This window comes from Pelodiscus sinensis, chromosome 1 (assembly GCF_049634645.1).
Source record: "Pelodiscus sinensis isolate JC-2024 chromosome 1, ASM4963464v1, whole genome shotgun sequence".
Classification (NCBI taxonomy): Eukaryota; Metazoa; Chordata; order Testudines; family Trionychidae; genus Pelodiscus; species Pelodiscus sinensis.
In genome coordinates, this window is record NC_134711.1 from 92,287,455 (window position 1) to 92,308,260 (window position 20,806).

Sequence of the window (20,806 nt, forward strand, 5' to 3'; positions counted from 1 at the left end):
AACTATTCGCAGGCCATCTGAACGATGCTTGCAGGAGCTTCAGAACATCTAGACTAGGGTGTGGGGATAGCTTGAAGTACAGTGGTGGAAGCATGCCAAGCTTTGGGCAGCGATCCCAGCCTAAGGACTGAGGGGGCATTGACCCAGCACTACGTGGGTCTAATAACCGAAAACAAGTGGGTATTACAGGGGAGGCTTGAGGTACACAGGGGACTTCAGGACTGGAACAGAACAGTTGAGACCACAGACCAAGAGCATTATGTAAGGACAGAGTGTGGATGTCCAAGGGGAAAGGAAAACCTGGAGCTGCTGCAGAGCATGACTGAAGTCCAGGCAGGGGCAGATTTAAGGGGCAGAGTTTGGTGAGGAAATCCACTGTCTGGGAGACTCAATGGTCATATTATGTCAGGGGCAGATGACGATTTTGCGGGGCCCAGGGCAGCACAATTTCGTGGGGCCCCACTTTGACATGGTGCATGTGCGGGGCTTCTTGAAGCGCGAGGCCCGGGGCGGCCGCCCCGCTCACCCTGCCCTATATCCACCCCTGTATTGTGTTAGGCTTATTTAATCATGACAAGTGAAAAAACAAACTGTGCTCCCATGTGCATGCCCCGCCCCCCAACAACTATAGGTCTAAATCACAAGTGGGGAACCTTTTTTGGGTCAGGGGCCACTGAGACCTTAGGTGCCGGAGGGAGGCAGGCGCCCCCCCCCGGTGGTGCTGCACATGCACCAGGATCCAAGCCCCGGGTTTAAAAGAAACGCGGGATCAGCTGGAGGAGGAAGGCGGAGCGGGGGCAGCCAGGAATGCCGGAGGCAAGGCGGAAGTGGTGGAGAACGCCGGGGGCAGGGCGGAAGATGCCAGAGGCAGGGCAGCAGAGGCGGAGAGAGCGGGCGGAGGACGAGAGCGACCAGAGACGCCAGGAGCTCGGACAGAGGCGCCCGAAGGACCTGAGAACCGACGAAAAGAAGTCGGAGGTACCGGAGCAGGGGCGTATACTGCCAGAGGCCCCGAGGACTGGCTGGGAGAGCCGGGAGATTGAGTGCAGGTGCAGGGACTGCCAGGAACGAGGAGGCTGAGAGAACTGCCGCCTGTGGGGGCGGACCGATAGCCCGACCCCCAGAACAGGTGCACCGTGGGGGCCAGCAGTGGAGTGTGTGAGGGCCCGACCCCCAGAACACGTGCACCGTGGGGGCCGGCGGTGGAGTGTGTGAGGGCCCGCAGGCGTGGTCCCGTGCGAGGGCACCCGCTCAGATGGCATCCATAACACACATCCCCCCCAGGAAGGGTGGTGAGTAACTCACATTTGGAACACCTCTCCCCGCGTGAACCCACTGTGTAAGGCCGTGGCGGGGTAACCCCGAGACGAGGGCCAAGGCCTCCCCCAAACGGGCAGTGACTATTACCCAACCCCCAGGAAGATACACAGCTTGCGGGGCGGTAGGTTGGCCTATCGTAGGCTCAGCTGCAGGGGCCGATACCTACCCCCTTAACTTTACAAGCCCAGAGCAAAGGTAGGGACCGGGACCTCCCTGCCATTAACGTGAGGACCCACTCCCACATGGTCTCGGGAGGGAGGGGCTAAGGGGGCACGTGACAGCTTCCATTAGCCCTTCAGGCCTGGGCTTGCTCAGATGTCTGCAATTGGCCTTTTCAGCCAGGCTGTAGAGCAGAGCTCTGGCTTAGCCTGCAGTCTGTCACACCATTTACAGGAACCTCACACCACAGCAACAAATTGCTCTGTGATTCTGTCCAGCTCCAATCTTGCAGTCTTGTCTTTCTCAGTTTTAAGAAGAGCAAGATCAATTAGCTGTGCCTGTAATTGTGTTGAACACATGTAATTTTGACACATCTTAACATGTTCTTTACCTGTTCATCACCAGTCACTTTGTAGTGTGAGAAAGCAGAGCCAGTCTTAGGGGCGGGCAAGCCGGGTGGTTGCCTGGGGCCACCAATTGGTTAGGACAGGCCCTGTGAGAAAGAGTCAACATTTCCAATTCTGGTGAGGTAAAACATCAAGAGAACACAACACTATGAAATTCAAGTAGTTCTGGACTCCAAAGGTGTGTCTAAACTGCATGGCTCCATTGATGGAGCCATGTAGATTAGGCTGATTGGCAAAGGGAAATGAAGACACGATTTAAATAATCACGGCTTCATTTAAATTTAAATGGCTGCCCTGCTCTGCCAATCAGCTGTTTGTCGGCTCAGCGCGCTAGTCTGGACGCTCCCACGCCGACCTGAAAGCCCTTTATCGACCTCCCCGTTATGCCTGTAGGATGAGGTTTACCGGGGAAGTTGATAAAGGGCTTTCATGTCGACAGGGGAGTGTCCAGACTGCCCCGATCTGCCGACAAACAGCTGATCGGCAGAGCAGGGCAGCCATTTAAATTTAAATGAAGCCGTGATTATTTAAATCACAGCTTCATTTCCCTTTGCCGAACAAACAAATCTACATGGCTCCGTCAACGGAGCCATGTAGTCTAGACGTACCCCAAGTGACAAACGGAATACCTCTGTGTTTATGACTCAAGTTTAAAGAAAAATATGAGTATTTGCACATGAGTTTAAGAACTTCCTCCTTTAACTTTTCTAAAGTTATTTTGAGGTTGTTTGTGGTGGCAGAAACCAGACAGAAAAACCACCTCTTCACGTCTCTCACATTAAAGATTTTGGTTCCTCAATCATATTGTCTAAGATCTCAAATATTTCCTTTGACAGTTATCTTTTGCTTCTAACACAGAATCATGTGCAAATTCATCACCCATGCAGTATACATTTCTTTTCCTGTGGCTGAATAGTTTGCCACATGACTTGGGAGATTCTCCAAGGGACCTGGTACCGGCAGCAGGGGTTGGCCCCTCCCACACTCACCATGGCAGTGGGAAGTGGAGTGACCCAGACCCAGCTTGCTCCACTCACTCACAGGAGCGGCCCTAGATGAGCTGCCAGCAACTGGCGCTAGGCAAAACACGCGATTGGCGCCCCTGCCTCCAAAGCCCTCAACGGCTGTTTTTCTTGGTGTCCTAAGCGACCGCCTAGTTGCCTGTATTGACGGGCTGCCACTGCTCACTCATGCCTGGCTCCCATTCATGTTGCTTGGTGAAGTGAATTGGGCTGGGTCCAGGGCGCTCTGCTTCCCATGACTTCTGCTGCCACCAGGGGCATGGGACCAATCCCTGCTGCTGGCATCAGGCTCCTCACCCTCCAGTAATACCCCAGGCTACCCTGAGCCCTATAGGGCCCCCTCCCTACAAAGCACAGGGTCCAAAGCGATCACCCCAAAACATCCTAAAGATGGGACAGCTCTCCCTTTCATTATGAAAGGTTATGGCCCTACTAATGTCCAGAGAATGCAGATGCTCTTCTTCTGTCCTGTATGCTTTCAGGAAGAAGACCAGCAGAAAGATGTCTTGTTTGGCATGAAATTGCAACACCATGTTGGGTAAAAAGGCAGGGTGAAGAAGCAACTGGACCTTATCTTTGAAGAAAACACTTTTGGGCTCTGCAACCAGAAGCTCCTGGACATCCTGCATTTACCTTGGACGTGAGCCTTCCCCAAGCACTTTAGGCAGCATAGAGGGCGTTTGCTCAATCGACACTGGCATGGGTTTAGTATAGGCTGCTTATGGTTTGAGACTCAGGAATTGGGGCATGCCTTGTTCTGGGAGCAACATCCCTTAAGGGGACTAGCTAATTAACAAGCACTGACAACTACTGATTATCTGCAGGAAGAGAGCTGTAAACCAGTGGTACAAGTACCCTTAGGGTACTCAAGAGAAGTCTGGGGGGGGTACATCAATACAACTGACATTTGGAGAAAACTGAATTTGTTTTAAGTTTTACAGCTTGTCAGGGGTGCAAGCCCCCCCCACTGTGCCTCAGTGCCCCCTGACTGTCCTCATATAGCCCCTCTCAGGGCAAGTTACAGTCTGTATGGGTTGCTCATCATTGGCATTTGTCACAACGGCTCTGCTTACCTAGTCAGCCTCATGATAGTCCCTCAAACCAGAGTCTTTATCTCCAGCCCCTAGTCAAGGGAAGTCTTGGCTGGCCTACTTTGCTGGCTCTCCCCAGCTTGTCTCCCTCCAAGGAGCTCCTGCTTCCTCTACAGTCAGCCCTCCACTGGCTCTCCTCAAGCAAACTGTGCTTCTCCATTTATAGCTGTCAGCTGGGCTCTCACTCGCCCTAATGGGTTCAGCTGGCTTCTACAAGCCAATTGTGCTGCCCTAGATAGTTGCCAGCTGGGCTCTCCCTAGCCCAAACAGCTCCAGCTGGCCTATTTCTTTCTAGCCCTGGCTCAGGGCCTGAGTCCTGGTCTTAAAGGGCCAGTGCAGGGCAGGTGCCCTGTCACACAGCTCTTTATTGTTTTTGTACTTTTTACACCCAAAAATGTTATCGCTCGCTCTTCTACGATTAAGTTGTTTAAACAAATGTGTTGCAATGGTAGAAAAAAATTGTGTGTGTATGAAAACTGTAGGTACTGGGGGACTTTTTTTTTTTTTAAGTGGGTACTTTATAAAAAAAGGTTGAGAAACACTGCTGTAAACCACGAGGGAGGCTTGCCAAAGCAAGAGAAGAGCATCTAGCATCCGTCATGGGGGGTAAGAAGGAACTGATGGAGAGCAAGGGAGCCAACAGGATCACCAGGCCCCTAGGCATTGTTGGGGAATTGGGTGTCCTGGCTCAGCACTCCCAGAAGTGCTGGTGCCTTGTGCAGAAGGGGAGGGTAAAAGTGAGGCAACCAGCCTCCAGCACTGTGTGGTGTCCCACACAGCATGCCACACAGGACTCCGGTAGCAATTCTAAAGGCCCTGGGACTCTGGCCACTGCAGCAGTGGTGGCAGCTAGAGCCCCAAGTCCTTTAGAATTGCCAGGCCCTGGGGCACTTGCCCCCTTTACCACTGTGGATGGGCTTGGCAGCACCTCTTCTACTGGTGCATGAGTGCAGGTCACTAGGGGACACTAGAGCCAGCCCTACAAATACCATGGGGTGGGGGGAGGAGAATCTCTGGCAGCAGTGTATGCAGCACCCATGCATCTAACATGGAATCAACATGAGCCAGTACTTGAAGAATGATCATTTCTGCTGCTTAGAACTCTGGAGGCAGTTTGAAATAATGTACTTTTGCTTTCTAAACCCAGACTTGTATGTGTATTTCTCATTTCCATTTTCAGACATTTAGGCTACGTCTACACTGCGCATTGTTGCGCAAGAAGATATGCAAATGAGGCGTGGCGATGAATATCGCCACACCTCATTTGCATACCTAATGAGCCATGATTTTGCAGAAGGGGCTTTTGCACAAGAAGAAGCTGTCTATACTGCTCAGAAAAAACAGCTCCTGCGCAAGAAGGGTTTTTTGCACAAGGAGTAGACAGCTCCTTCTTGCGCAAAAGCCCCTTTCGCAAAAATGGCCGCTCATGCGCAGTGCAGACGTAGGCTTAGTGTATAACTAAGTTGGAAGTATAGGTTGAAACTGAATGTTTTTTTTTTTGTGGTTCTTAATTTATCCTTTAGTTGTTGAGAGTCCTAAAAAATTTTTGTCTCTGCAGAATCTAGCTGTGACAGGCAGAACTAGGGTGGGGAATGGCAACGGAGCATGCCATGGGAGAGGCTGGAAAAAATGATTTTTTACCTTCTCATAACTATTACTCCTCGAGATTTGTTGCTTGTGTCCACTTCAATTAGGCATGTGCGTGCCATGGGCACAGTTGCTGGAAAACAGCGCCCATCAGGTCAGCTGTGGAACCCCCTTAGAGTGGTGCATTCATGGCACTGGATATTGGTCCCTTCCAAACCAGCACCTCCTCAGTTCCTTCTTGCCAAGTAGGGTTGCCAGGTGTCCGGTATTCTACCGGACAATCTGGTATTTGTGCTCTTTGTCCGTTAAAAAAAAAATTAGAGAATACTGGACACGTGCAATGTTCGGTAGTCTCTGATTTTTTTGGCTGTGCACCGGATGGAAGCCTGGCATAGGCGGGGGAGTGGCTGGGAGGCAGGGCCACGATTAGTGCTGGGAGCCTGTGATTGCACAGAAGCCTGGCGGGGGCGGGGGGAGTGGCTGGGAGTCCCAGCCACTCCCCCCGCCCCCGCCAGGCTTCTGCGCAATCACAGGCTCCCAGCGCCGATGGCGGCCTCGCCTTCCAGCCTGGGAGTCCCAGCTGGTAGGTGGGGTTGCGATCGCTGCTCTGGGCGCCCCAGAACAGGGGGGGCCTTATTATCCCGTGTTCCTTTTTTCTTTTTTTTTTTGCTTGACCAAAAAAATACCGCGTGTCTGGTATTTTTTGGGAGACCATCTGGCAACCCTACTTGTCAGTCCTCTGACAGAGGGGAAGGAGAGCAGGTTATGAGAAGGTGAGTAATTGTTTTTCCTTCTAGTGATTGCTCATATCAGTTCCAATTATGTGACCCTCAGGCCTTACCTAGGCAGTGGGGCTGGAGTTATGTCAGTAGTGCTACTGGACTCTACCAGCAGGGCTGCTGACAGGAGAGGGGCTAAGATTTAAAAAAGGCCTGCAGCTCCCAGGACAGTTGTCCCAGGGCTGGGGCCAGGAGCCTCAGGCTCTTCAAATCACCACCGGAGCCCGGGGCTGCCAGCTTCCTTTCACCTGGAGGCATATGATGCCGAATTCCCAGCACCTGAGGGCTTCTCTGCACAAGAGGAAGGAAAGAGCTGCACCCTGCTTGTTGGTGCTAAACATGGCTGTGGTGGTGTCCATCCTCACTGTCCTTGTAGCCAGGCCCATAATGTTTGGCATGCTAGACATATCGCTCTGAGCTCCTGGAGGTTGTTGTGGAGAAAGAGCTCATCCGGAGACCATAGGCCTTGAATTTGGAGGTCTCCTGAATGTGCATTTCAATCCAGAGCTGACACATCTACATAGGTGCAGGAACTAGAGGGGTGCAGGATGCTGCAGCACCCTGGGCTCCCGACCTATCACCTGGGATCCCTGCTGCCACCTTGTGCACTAGGTTTTAGGCTGCCAGCTCCACCTACTGGAGTCCCTGTTAGAGCCCCTGCTGTGCAGGGTGGCAGCTGAGCACCCCGTGCCTGAAGTCCCAGCTGCTGGTCCCACATGCTGGCCCCATGTGCTTTATTCTTGGCCTCAGCTGGGGGTGCGAGTGGACAAGGGCAAGAGGAATCAGCACCCCTACTTTTAAAAATGCTCTCATGCCCCTGTGTGTCTGTCACCAGGAACAAGGAGGGCCAGTGGTTGCTGAAGGGGTCTCTTGGGCACACCATCCGAGGGTCGAGCCACTATTCTAGGAACTTGACTATACATGCCGGTACTGTCACTATTGTGTCCAGGTTGCTGCGTCCCAGGAGATAAGCAAACACAAATCACGCTTGTAGGGGTCTGAGCCTCAGTCTGGCTTGCCGGACCACATAGGTGCCGGCTGCCATTTTGCTGAGGAGGCATAGACAACTCATTGTAGTGGTGGTTGCACCGAGTCATGTAAAACACCGATGAACTCTTATTTTCTGGGTTGGTGATAAGGTTGACTTGCTCACATTGGGAAGGAGGCCCAGTCTCTTGACAGTGGATCTGACCAACTGAACCTGCGATTCCCCTTGTTCCTTAGTGCACCCCTAAGCAGCCTGTGGAGAGATCAAATTAGGGGACCATGAATGGATAGAGTTGTGGAGGACCACAAAACATGGAAAATGTCTGGGTGTGGGATGAATGGCTATGTGAAAGCATGCATCTTTCATGTCATGAGGCATGCTAGTCTGCTGGATACAGGGAAGGGATAGTCATGCTCAGAGATCCCCCTTTGCCTTGGGGATTAGGAAATAACACAAATAAAATCCCTTGCCCCTTAGTTCCTGAGGAGCCTCCTCAACCATTCCTATGGTGAGCACCTGCACCTCATAGATAAGAAGCTACTTGTGAGAAGGGTCCCAGCAGATGGACAGGGAAGGGGGATGGGAGGGAGGATAGGAGCAGAACTGGAGGAATATCCCATCTCTACTGTGTAAAGAACCCAGCAGTCCAAAAATTATTCAGACTTATGCACAGTAGAAGTGCACTAGATGGTTCAGGAGACATGGGGAAGAAACAGGTGCTGGGACAGGTGCTCCATCTTCAGGCATATCTACAAAATGATTGTCTCAAGCCTGATGAAGGTTTAGATGGGCCCTGGGCCTACCCATACAGAGAATGGGAGGACTTGCATCTACCATTCCTACCCCTGTGTTTGTCGGCATGCTGCCTTGGCTGAGAAGGATATGGCTAAGGAGGATATGACTGCTGCTCCTCCAGTTGTGGCTTAAAGGCTTACATTGGGTTGCGGGGCCTGCATACCCAAGGATTTTATTGTAGCCCTAGGATCCTTTAAGTTATGCAGACTGAAGTGCATCTATTCAGCAAACAGACCCACACCATCAAAAAGCAGGTCTTGCATAGTTTGCTGAACCTTGATTGGGAGCCCCAAGTAAGGTCGGCCCCATTCTGAAGCCATGCCGTTCATGGCCTTCATCTGGCTCTGCACCGCATGGCCCCGGTCCCAGAGGTAGGTCAGCTCGATCAGCTCTTGGGCTGTGGTGAAGGTGTCCAGGGTCGATGGACAAGGGACCTCTTTCACTGAGAGGTCCTGAACATCGGGACTACTTGCCCGTGTGGGGCTCAACCTGCACATGTGGTGCATGGGAGCCTCTCCGCGTCTGGGCAGTGATAAAGTCTCAGGGTGTCCCCCATGTGGACACACCCCCTGGTCCCGCCTGGAGGGCGATCTTCCTTTCCACTCCCTCTTGCCTGCACTCGGTACCAGGGACTGAAAGCAGTGCTTCAGTGCTGAGTGATGGTCTGACACGCCGGAGCACTTAGGTGCGGATTCCATACCCTGTACCGACCCTGGTGCATTCTTCACTGACTGTGCTGGTTCCAATGCTGCAGTGCAGACTCCATCAGCAGCAGTTTAAGTCTGGAGTCACACTCCCACTTGGTCCTTGGTTTAAAGGACTTGCAAATCTTACAGAAGTCTGTCAGATGACCTTCCCCAAGGCACTTCAAGCATTCCTTGTGTGGGTCTCCACAGGGCATAGGCTTCAGACACGAGTGCAGGGCTTGAAGCCTTGAGGCCCTCGAATTTCCTCGTGGAGGGGGTGAGAGGATGAAAGTATTTGCTAAGTACTTTTAATCAACTAAAATAACACTAAACTATCTGGACTTATTATACTCCGGTCATCTGAAGAAGTGGGTATCATCATGATATCATCTGCATGTTTTGTTAGTCTTTAAGGAGCTTCTAGACTATTTGTTGTTTTTAAAGTTTTTCCTGTTACAGACTAACTCAGCCACCCCTCTGAAGCTACTAAATTATAAAGAACTATTTACAAAGATAAGAAGTGCTAAGGGCACACTTGCATAAAGCAAGCAAAGCGTTCCAGCAACCGTCACAGACAGTAAGAAGGACCTGAGGGGGTAGACGGCCAGCAGAGGTATATATGTGCTGATATACCGGCGCCATTTCAGGGGGCTCTCTGGCTGGCCCAATGGGTACTGCTAAGGGTAAAAAGCTTCCAGAATTCGTGCACACAGCACACGCACACCTAAGTGGAATGGACATAAGCAAGCACTTGAAGAACTATGGTACTTAAGTCTGAAGTCCTGCTTCTTTTTTGTTCTCTGGAGAAATCCTTTACTGTTCCTGCACTTATCCATCTGATGTGCTTCCTCCAGACACTTTAGACAAGTGTCATTGTGGCGGGGTGCCGAGGCCCCGCACTGAGCCCTGGGGGGCGAGCGCCTTATTGACGCTGCCAGGGAACCCCTACCGGCCGTGTGTTGGATGCTCCCGGGCCGCGGCGCGGCTGGGGAATGCTGGGACGGCCGCTGGAAAGGGGAGTAGTGGAGCACGCGGCACGCCGGCATAGAGGGCGGGGCTTACGCCGGTGACGTCAGAGGAACACCCAGCTGGCATCCGGGGTGGCGGGGGATTTAAAACCCGCCCAGGCGGCGGAGAAGGGGAGGCCGGTGAGGAGGAGCCGACCCGCGGGGAGGGTGGGTAGGCACCCGGAGACGCCTCGCAGGAGGGACTGGAAGAGCCGGTAAGGCTTATCACGGAGGGACGAGGAGGAGAAAGGAAGTAGCCCAGGGCAGGGCTGGCACATTTAGGGTCGCAACCCCGTCAGCCGGACTGACACTGCGCTGTAGTCTAAGTCCTTAGGGCCCTGGGCTGGGGACCGTGAGTGAGGGCGGGCCCGGGCCCCCCTTTCTCCTCCGTCTCGGGCGGAGACCAGACTCTGCGGAATATCTGGACAAGTGACGAAAGTTGGCAGCCAAAAAGGGCTGGCCAGCCAGGCTTAAGAGGACCTGATGCCCCAAGACTGGGTAAAGGGAGTGAAGGACCGTGGACGCTGGACCCACCCCCAGGGGTGCGGTCACAGTCATGGAGGGTCACCCACTGGCATGTTGTTGCAGGACCTGCAGGGTTTGAACCCTTGGGACTTTGACATTCCCTGAGTCCTCCAGGGAGAGCGCAATCAAGTTAGAGGAGAACTTCCCCACTCCCAACAGCAAACTATCAACACTACACTAACTAATTATTAACTAAACTAACTAAGGAAAACACACACACAAGTAAACTGAATCTAGGGAGTCTCAGAGGAGTAGCCATGTTAGTTTGTAACTTTAAAAACAACAAGCAGTCCGATGGCACCTTAAGGTACATCTACACTGTGGGCTAAAGTCAAGTTAATTTGCGTAGCTGAAGTCAAAGTAGCTTAGCTTGGCTTTAGACACTGTCTACTCAGCAGGAAGTCAAAAGAAGAATGTTCTTCTTTCAACTTCCCTTAGGGTATGTCTACACAGCAAAGTTATTTCAAAATAACAGCCCTTATTTCGAAATAACTTTCCTAGAGTCTACACAGCGCTTATTTCGAATTTGGTAAACCTCATTCTACGAGGAATAACACCAAATTCAAAATAGCTATTTTGAAATAAATGCTGTGTAGACACTTTTTTCGAAATAGGGGGCCTCCAGCCTTCCCAGGGTGCCCTGGTGGCCACTCCAGCCTCAACCAAGAACACTCCACTCCCTTCCCCCCTCCCCGGAGCCCTTAAAGGGGTTGACTCTGGCCACAGTGCCTGTGCCAGCTCCAAGCCTGCCAGCCCAGAGCCAGCAGCTGGGCCCAGTGGCCCCAAAACATAAGTCAGCAAGCCACTGGCAGCCAGTCCTCCACCGCTCCCCAGGAGCAGTCTGCCAGCTTCCAGGAACCTGCCAGGGCCCGGAGAAGGTGGGCGCCTTCCTGGTCCAGGGTTGAGATCATGGACCTTATTTAGGTTTGGGGGGGATGCCCCCAATGTCCATGATCTCTGCACTAGACAGAGGAGAGCGGTCATCTATGGCAGAATAGCTGCCAGCCTGGCCACCAAAGGACACATGTGAACCCAGGAGCAGGTTTGCATGACAATCAAGTTGGTCTAGCAAGACCCCCAACACTGAGCTTCCCCTTCCTCTTCTTCCCCTTGCTTCCCCCTTCCAGCTCCCTCCTCCCAGGTTTCCCCCTCCCCTCTCCCACCCTCTCTTCCCCGCTCCTGCCTCCTTTCCCCAGTCTCACCAGAGATTCATCCCCCCCCCCCAATTTTGTTAAATAAAGAGAGTTTGTGTTCATGAAAATACATGTATTTTATTAGACATCAGGAAGGGGGGTTAGGGAGGGGTAAGTGGAAAGACATGAGGGAGGAATGAGGCACAAGCCCCCAGTAGGGCAGACCAGGGAGGCTCTTAGTGCTCCTCATGGCGGAAGCTCTCCCGCAGGGCTTCCTGGATACTGACAGCCCCCCGATGGACTTCCCGGATGGCAGCCTGCAAAAAGTGCAGGCTCACAGCAACGCATCCAAGAGAAGCACCAGAGTGCCCAGGGGCAGCTCCAGCTCCATGTTGCAGAGTGCTGTGGTGTCCCGAGTGAGGGCAACCAGAGCACGCAGAGACAAAATGCTTTGCTGTCCCTCATTGAGGTAGACAAGCAAGCAGGGAAACCTGAGAACTGGCTGTCCCGGGGGGCCCTTTAAGCACAGACCTCAGATAGCCTCAGGCAGCAGCCCCACACAGTAAGTCCTGACCTTGTGCCCTGCCGGAACTGGTTCCAGCCAGCCTTAAATGCAATTCAGCGTCCATTCAGTGTGGACGCACTATTTTGAAATAGCAAAAAGCAATTTCGAAATGAATTTTTTGTGTAGACGCGTTATTTTTAAATAAGCTATTTCGAAATAGCTTATTCAAAATAACACTGTAGTGTAGACATACCCTCACTCCTCATGAAATGAGGGTTACAGAAGTCAGAGTAAGAAGTCCGTTATTTTGAAATTATTTAGAAATAATGGGCTTGCCGTGTAGACGTGCACTCTGTAATTTCAAAATAAGTCATGTTATTTTGAAATAAGCATGCATCGTAGACTTAGCCTTAGAGACTAACTAAAATATGTATATAGTATCATGAGCTTTCATGGACAAAACCCACTTTTTCAGATGAGCTGGAGTGAAAAAAAAACCTAAGGAGACATCCATGACTGACTCAGTGAGATGCCACAGTTCCAATGCCCATCACTGGCAGCAAGAAGGAACTGAGGGCAGCAGGGTCATATATAAAGCACTATAGAGGCACCACTCCAGGGGGCTCCACAGCTGACCTGATGCATACTGGTAGGAAAAAAACTTTCCAGTGATTGTGCATGTAGCGCACATACAACTAATTGGAATAGGTATGTGCAATCACTTAAAGAGCAGCGTGCAACAACAAGAGGAGGCTATAGAAAGAAACTACACTTCCCAGCAGCAGCCGCTTCAGCACTGGAGCATGCCTAGTAGCTATAATCCCTGCTGGGTATAGTAGGAAATCCCTTCTACTCTCAGCAGCTGCTGAGAATGCTCAAGGTCTGTGGGAAGTTTGCAAAGGCAGAACATGACAGATTAGGTGGACCCCTCAGGGCTACGTCTACACTGTAGGCTTCTTGCACAAGAACTGTTTTGCACAAGAGTTCTTGTGCAAAAGGTCTTGTGCAAGAGCGCGTCCACACTGCTATGTGCTTTTGCGCAAGAGATGTGCTTTTGCACAAGAGCGCCCATGGCAGTGTGGATGCTCTCTTGCGCAAGAAAGCTCTGATGGCCATTTTAGCCATAGGGCTTTCTTGCACAAGAAACCTGTTGCCTATCCACACTACCTTCTTGTGGAAGAGCTCTTGCGCAAGAGGGCTTATTCCTCGTGGGGAGAGGAATAACTCTTGCGCAAGAAGCCCTGTTTTCTGACGCTTTACTGTAAATTTACTTGCACAAGAACGTGCATGCAGTGTAGACGCTCTGCAAGTTTTTGCGCAAGAATAGCTGTTCTTGAGCAAAAAGCCTGCAGTGTAGACGCAGCCCTGGAGTTGATGGCCAAGGAAGGTGTTAGACATAGGGAACCATGCAGTTGCCTGTAACAGTAAGAGGGCCCCTTGCTATGGTGACTGACTGTTACTTGTGAGAGTGGAACCCCAGAATTGAATGGGAAGAGGCTAGTGGCAAATGAAGGGGTGGTACAACAGCTCAGGCATGTGGAGGACCTGTGAAGGTTTGGCACTGCACAGCCACACAATGTATACCCAGCCCAGGGTGCTGCCATTGTTTAAAGTCTGCTGGAACCTCTAGAAAGGGGAATGTGGGGCATGTAAGAAGAAGTAGGGGGACCATAATCTAAAGCTGGACTGGGACCCATCTTTTTTTTCTTCTGCTACTGGTAGAAGGGAGAGGAGATGGGGGACACAGGTGGGGGGTAAGGGATGGGGAAAGCATGTTAAGTCAGACACTGTAGTCAGGGTCTGGAATAGCAAAGGTCAGCACAGGTGAAGACAAAAAAGCATTAACAAAATTGTACAAGTGATCCCCAGAAGCAGTACACCTGAATAATGACCTCACAATCTACTTTTCTACAGCCAGATGGGATGCTAAAAGATTATTTCAATACACTAGAGACATTTCAGGGAAGAGTCCATCAGGAAGGACACTTCCTGGGCCGAGGGTACTCTGGCTTGGATATCCGGTCAGCCCGGAACTCAAGTGGCAGTATGCTTTGGAAGTTCATTAAGCTGGTGAAATGCTGCTGGTTCATTCCAAGACATCCACACATGGCTTGTCACCAGTGCTGTTTTCCTTCCCAATCTCTTTCAATTGTTCAATGCCTATGCAAGATTCCATGCTCGAGGGCTTATCCATAGTTCAGGCACCAGCAAACTTTCCTTATCCCTTCAGCATCTTACAAAACACTGTTTTTATAAACTGGAAAAGGAATCACACCTTACCATCCAACTGTGTGTGCTGTGCACACATGTATAACCTTTTCTCCCTATATTCCTCTTCTTTCCAGGTGCCCCCTGCCCCAAGTTGTGTATTTTTAAATACTAAAGAATACAAAGAAGACAGTGAATGAGGAAAATTTCAACCTTCCTCTCTTTGTTTATTTGCTGTGGTTGTTTTAAACTCTAAAATCACAAAGACTGCAAATTAATTCCTGCACAAATCACACTTACAAAATAAAATGAACAAACATCAATCCTATGAAATTTTTCACTTGGTTTTAAAACAGCAAACCCACCAAATATATTTTTTCTGTTACTGGAATATTGGAAATTATCCCTTCCACTCTGTCCTCCCAACCTCCCACCCTCAAACCTGAAAGCAATAGCAGTACACAGCTCCAGCTCCATAAAGCAACTTTGACAGATTCAGTATCAGTTACATTTCTTTCATCCCACTTTTCCCCTTCCAATCAAAAAATCTACACCTAAAGAAACAGTCATTTGCCCTTTCCATTGTAGATGTATGGCTACACACCAAACCTATGGATCAGGAAGCAGGCACTGCAGGGTTGGAAAGCACTCTGAGAACCCGGCGTCACTCTCAGTGCTGAAGGGATGGTTTTCTTTTCTCTTAAATCCACAAGATATTACAGACACTGGAGGGATTAGGATGATGGTTCTCATGCAGTTGGAAGCAGAACCTCTTTTTCCTTTCATTTATTTTGAGCGGATAGGGGAATTAGACCTCCCCCGTCTCCTCTTTAGTGAAATCAACCATGATTTTCTGCAAATCCACCCTTTTTATAAGAAAACTCTACTTTGCAGATCCCACCAGGAAATCCCCAATTATTTCTGTTTAAAGCCTCTCAGTTAAAAGGCAACCTCCTCCCAAAAGAGCAAAGTAGGCGGTCAAATTATCTACTCTAGCCCCTTCCTTTCACTGGGGTGGGGAAGACACATCACATGCCCATGAGCTGTCTGTGTCACTAGTATATATATAATAAGGGAAATGCTGAACCAACAGACTTAAGCTGAAGAAAATGTAATTTATGCTACCGAATTTAATCCCAAGTGGTCAAGATCTTCCAGTACAGTTACTTTTCTCGGACCACTTTAATTTAGGGGTCTTCGTTTCCATACTGACATGGGCAAGTTCCATCCACAGCCAAATTAGCTATATGATATTCTTGAGCTGATAGGAGATGGGGGAACTCAAATCCCTTTTATCCAACATGGATTCCCCTCAGCTCCCAAAACACAAATTAGAATTTCATACATTTTTTTTAAAAAGTGAGCTCAAAGATTACAAGTTTACAACAGAAAAAAACCCCAAAACAAACAAAAAAAAACCACTTTAAAAAGAAGTCTCAGCACTGAGGGATTTTTTTAGTAATTGAATTAACTATTTCAGGGAAATAATAGTCCAGTCTTTTATAAAGTTGCAATAGAGAGAAGAGAATAAAGGAGAAAACTATTTACAGAAGAAGAGGTGAAGAAGAGTGTCCAAGAATGAAGATCCCAGACTTGCACTTCACTTCTTCTTAGCTGATTTCTTTGCACTGGATTTTGCTTTTGGTTTTGATGACTTTGCCTTTTTGGGCTTTGATGCCTTCACTGGCTTGGCCTTGACAGTCTTTGGCTTCTTGGCTTTCTTTGGAGTGGCTGCTGGCTTCTTTTTGGCTTTCTTGGCAGCAGCTTTGGGCTTCTTGGCTGGGGACTTGGTGGGAGCTTTCTTGGGCTTAGCTGCTTTTCTGGGCGTTGTGGCCTTCTTGACCTCCTTCTTGGCTTTCTTGACTGGTGGTTTCTTGGGTTCATCACCCTTGGCCAGGCGGAAGGAGCCAGATGCACCGACTCCTTTGGTCTGCTTAAGGACACCAGTGGTGACCAGCCTCTTGATGGCCAATTTGATTTGGGAGTCAGCATTCTCCCCCACTTTGTAGTGACTCTTAATATATTTCTGGATAGATTGGCGAGAGGAGCCAGCCCGGCTTTTTTCAGCCTGGATGGCAGCCACTATCATGTCGGAGTACTTGGGGTGGTCTGTTGACTTCTTGACCGCCTTGGCCCGTTTGGGCTTGGCGGCAGGGGCCGAAGCAGAATTCTCAGTCATCTTTTGCTTTCCCTGTGGGCCAAGGGAATCGGAAGAGCCCTGTGCACAGGGTCGTCAAGCTGCCTCGCTCCTATTGGTTTCCCAGGCGCCCTCGCCACGTGCGGTGCTTCGTCCCAGCAGCTGAGTGGAAGGTCTGGCCTGCAAGACGGGCAGTGGGCTGGGGGCTTCTCCTTGCCACAGGCAGATGGGTTTGCCCCTTCGCGACCAGTGTCCCCTCCTGGCGGTGGCGGGCCCGGGTGCCTCTCCGTGGGTTGGTCCTTTGTGGGCTGATCCTGGTCTGTGCCTCTGTGGCAGTCAGTCAGGGCTTGGATCCCTCTGTCAGGCTGAGAGTGGCCGCCCCTCCCTCCCAGCTGCGGGTCTCGGTCCCCCCCAGCAGGCTCGGCTCTGCCTCCCTCTCCGCCTCCCGCACGATGTCTGGCTCTCCAGGCAGCAGCCTGCGCATCCGGGTATTTAGCGCCGCGGCGCGGACCGCGGTGAGGACAGGGCTGCTGGCTGCCTGCTCAGGGCCCCGAATGGCGCCGCGCCGCCGCCATCTGTGTTTCTTCCGCCGCCCCAAGCGGCCCTTTCCCCCCTCCCCGGGCCGCCCCGCGCCCCCCCGCCGCCGCCCCCGGCTGCCCCGCTCCCTGGGCTCCCCGCCGCCGGGCCCCGCGGCCGCCGCCGCCGCCCCCCGCCCGCTCAGGCCGCCCCAAACGGCGCCGGGTGCTGCCGGGGCCCCGCCACATTTCCCCTTTGCGCCCCCGTAGCCGGGCGGCCGGGGGGCCCCGGTCCGGCACAAGCCACCGGGGGCAAGGGCCAGGCCTGGGCCGCCGGGGGACCCCCATCCCGGCCCGCTGCGGGCCCCGGGACCCTCTCGGGGCCCCCGGGAACAGACCCCAACTAACACAGGGAGCCCCGAGCCGGGCGAGGTGCAGCCCGACCTGGCCGGGGAAGAGGGGGAGGGGTGGCTCCCCTAAGGTTGGGGGGCTCCCAGGGGGGAAGCCCCCGCCCTCTGCCCCGGGACCCCCCCTCCTGCCCCCTCCCCAAACTCGTGCTCTGCAAAACTTTCTTTGGTGTTAGATGGGAAGTTTGCAGCCATACCCCTCCCCCAGGCGTCCCCCTGGCTGCCCCCTGCCAGGAGCTGGGGGCACACGGAAAGGGGACATGCCCCAGCCATGGCTGAGCCATGTGGGGACACCAGGGATAAGGAGCGGACTTCCCTCAATTACCCCTGTCCCCCAAAACAATACCCCACTGGGCACAGAGATTCCTAAACAACAACAAATCCAGCTGCCATGGAGAAGAAATTGGGGTACATAGACTCCCCACACGTCACATATCCCACCCAAGCCCTTAGCACACATTCAGTCTGATACCCCCGGCGCTGCACCTGCCCCCTCCCCATCCCGTTTGCCCTCATAAACTGTTTTGGAGACTTGCACAGGAGCAATCCTGAGCTGTTTTATTTCCTCCTGCATATTTTAGTAAGGAATCGATTGTATCGTTTAAAAATATATTTCCACGGTTTTTGAGGAGACTAGAGGAGGGGGGGAACCTGGGACTGCGAGAGGGGCAGATCATCAGCAGTGTAAATGTAATTTACATATTCTGGGAATGTGTTTAATTGCTATTAGATTAAATGTACGTGCCATCGCCATTTTGCTGGAAGGATATAGGTTGCTTTCTTCCCTCTTTTCCTTTTATAACACATCAATAAAATAACATCGTGAATGCAAAAATTGAGGTGCGGGGCTGAAATCTGAGACCTTATAGTATCGAGTAATTTCAGATGGAGGGAGTTAAAATTAATCTGAAATACTTTTTTTAATAACAATAAAATAACCTGCAATCCTAGCAACATGAAAACGACCAAACAAATATATGTATACATATATGAACCCACATATCGCTACCCACCCACCCTTCCGAGCAAAATTACAAGGTTTGACATAGGGAATATTCATACAAATAGTTTGTCAATTAAAAAAAAACAATGCAAGGAATTAACGATTTGATTTAGATACAGAGTTTAAATCCTCAACCGTTTGTCCTTGACATTTCCATCTCTTTCTCTACTGCCTCCCTTTTGGTTTGTGTGCTCGTATACCGTATACCCCGTCTAATAGTTTTCTTTTTCAGTTCAGATGGGTGTTTTTTTTTTTAATTGGGGAGAAGCGAACACACGATTTAAAATAAGTAAATACATGAAGCAGAGAGACAACCTAATAGATGTAGCCCGATATTTTAAGGGAGGAAAGCATTCGGTGAGCTCTAGGGAAAAGTGAGATTATTAGGCGAGAAGGGAGTAGGATCTAACATTTATAAAATATTTTAATCCAAATTGTGATCCGTGTCTTTAACAATAGGCTCGTAGGGATTAGACTCAGGACGCTGTTGCTTCATTCAGAAGCTAGGTTTGCCTCATGCACTTTAGCAGCAGTTTAACGTCTGTGTGACAATTTATTGAACACGAGGGGATTTATTTAATGACGTGGATGCGTAACGAAACCAACCGGCATAAAAAATATTTTTTTTAAAAAACTGCCTTCATGCAAATGAGTCCCCATTAGCATGCTGTGCTAGAACGAAAATTTAGATAGAACAGCAGCAGCAAACAAAAGTATTAAAGGGCTAAAAAAAGTAATACATTACATTCCTTGAAAAGTCACGAATCTCAATGAAAAATATTTTAATATGGAAAAGAAACGGTGACGAGACAACGGAAAAGCCCACTTTTATGGAAGAGCCATGAAAAAAAAGTATATCAAATGCATTGCAAACAAAACTCCCTAAAAGGCATTCGCTAAAACATTGAATTGAGCAGACTTCTGGGAGGGGAGATCAGTTAATAGCTGCACAGTATTTTCCTCATATTTATGTTTGTACTTAGCCTCGTTGGCTGTGGCCACAACAGGAATAATTTCAGAGGAAAAAAGCCTCGTAGAATACATTTTCAAAGCTTAAAAAAAAACACTAAACCGAAATAGTTTGATATCGTTTGGGGTTATGCGCGCAGGGAACTCTACCTTGTTCTCTCTCTAATCTTTTAAATTTAAAATCACCCACGCTAATCCACTAACAATCCTACGTGTGCGTGGAAGGTAGCCATAGCTGCTTTGAAGTATTTCAGTCAGCTGGCTAACGTGCGAATAGAGAAAAGGATTCCTGCCTTTAACTACACGCCACCGTAGGATGCCCAAGCAATGAATGGTGGGAAATGTAGTATCCTAGTCAACATATGCCTTATTAAGCAACAAATCCTGTCGCTGAGCTGCTACTAAGGGTGACCTTTCAAGGAAATGAAAAGCTGCTGTGTGAAAAATCCAAGCTACACGTTATTTCTGATTAATACTGTACCACATTATCGTGTTTATAATAAAAAGATATTATACATATATATAGTACACAGTCAGAGGGGTAGTTGTGTTAATCTGTATTTTCAATAATGAGGAGTCCTGGGGCACCTTAAAGGCTAACAGATTTATTTGGGAATAAGCTTTTGTGGGTAAAACCCTCTTCATCAAATGCAGCAGGTTTTACCTACGAAAGCGTATGCCCAAATAAATCTGTCAGTCTTTTAAGGTGCCACAGGACTCCATATTGTTTTTATATTACACACTGCCCTTGCTTGATGTGTTCAGGCTCTCCTTTTGTGATCAAATGCATGGCTCGTGATTATAACTTATGGAACAGAGCTATAGTGCATAAGGCGCCTGTGGTGCAAAACTGGCATTCCCATTAGTAAAAAGGCACAAATGCAATACGTAATCCTAACTCCCTTTGATTAACACTATGTTCACATCACATTACCTGTGCTTAGGAAGCAGGGGTTGTGTTGGATCCCAAGCCATTGTCTTGTTGATTACATAGCAGCAGATCTATCTGGAAATTTAAGATGGCACAAAAGCAGTGCTTCCTGTTGGCAGCATGTCTCACTGGTGATTTATGGTTGCTACCTGTTGTTTTTTAGACTGAGTTTAAGCTGCAGGTTTTAATCTATAAAGTCCTAAATGAGCTGGGATATTGCTGCTAGAGAGACTTTTGCTTCTGTGCTGCTACAACTGCAGTCAACGAAGGCATTTGTGTGGGATACTCCTAGATTTAAAAGAGCAGGCACTGCTGGTGGTGTTTTCTGTGAGCAGCCTTTGTGCTGACACAGGCTTCCTCTCTGGTCTAAAATAGCCCATGTTTATTGAACTTAAGCATGTCTTGCAGAATATGCTGATGTGTGGGCTGCTGCAGAGATGAACCTTTGAGATTCATCGGATGGGTGGTAGGAACAAAGAGCTGAGTGTTTTATACAGAATTTTGTTTGTGTACTTCCTGGCAGACACACCCAGCGCTTTGGATAGAAGGAGCCCTCTTTTATAATAAATCTAATAAATAATAATAATAATAATAATAATACTTCTTCCTTCCTAATATTGCACACTGAATTG

At 49.9% G+C, this 20,806-nt stretch overlaps 1 protein-coding gene across 1 annotated transcript; it reads right to left on the reverse strand.

The window, feature by feature from the left end:
• Positions 1-14,409: 14,409 nt before the first annotated feature.
• On the reverse strand, positions 14,410-16,824 carry H1-0 (H1.0 linker histone). Its single transcript, XM_006118934.2, has one exon. It carries the CDS (start codon positions 16,389-16,391, stop codon positions 15,813-15,815), a length of 579 nt encoding a protein of 192 aa, XP_006118996.1. The 5' UTR covers positions 16,392-16,824; the 3' UTR covers positions 14,410-15,812.
• Positions 16,825-20,806: the final 3,982 nt, after the last annotated feature.

Coding starts and splice junctions, on each gene's coding strand:
- H1-0 (XM_006118934.2), bottom strand. CDS start 16,391: ATGACTGAGAATTCTGCTTCGGCCCCTGCCGCCAAGCCCAAACGGGCC.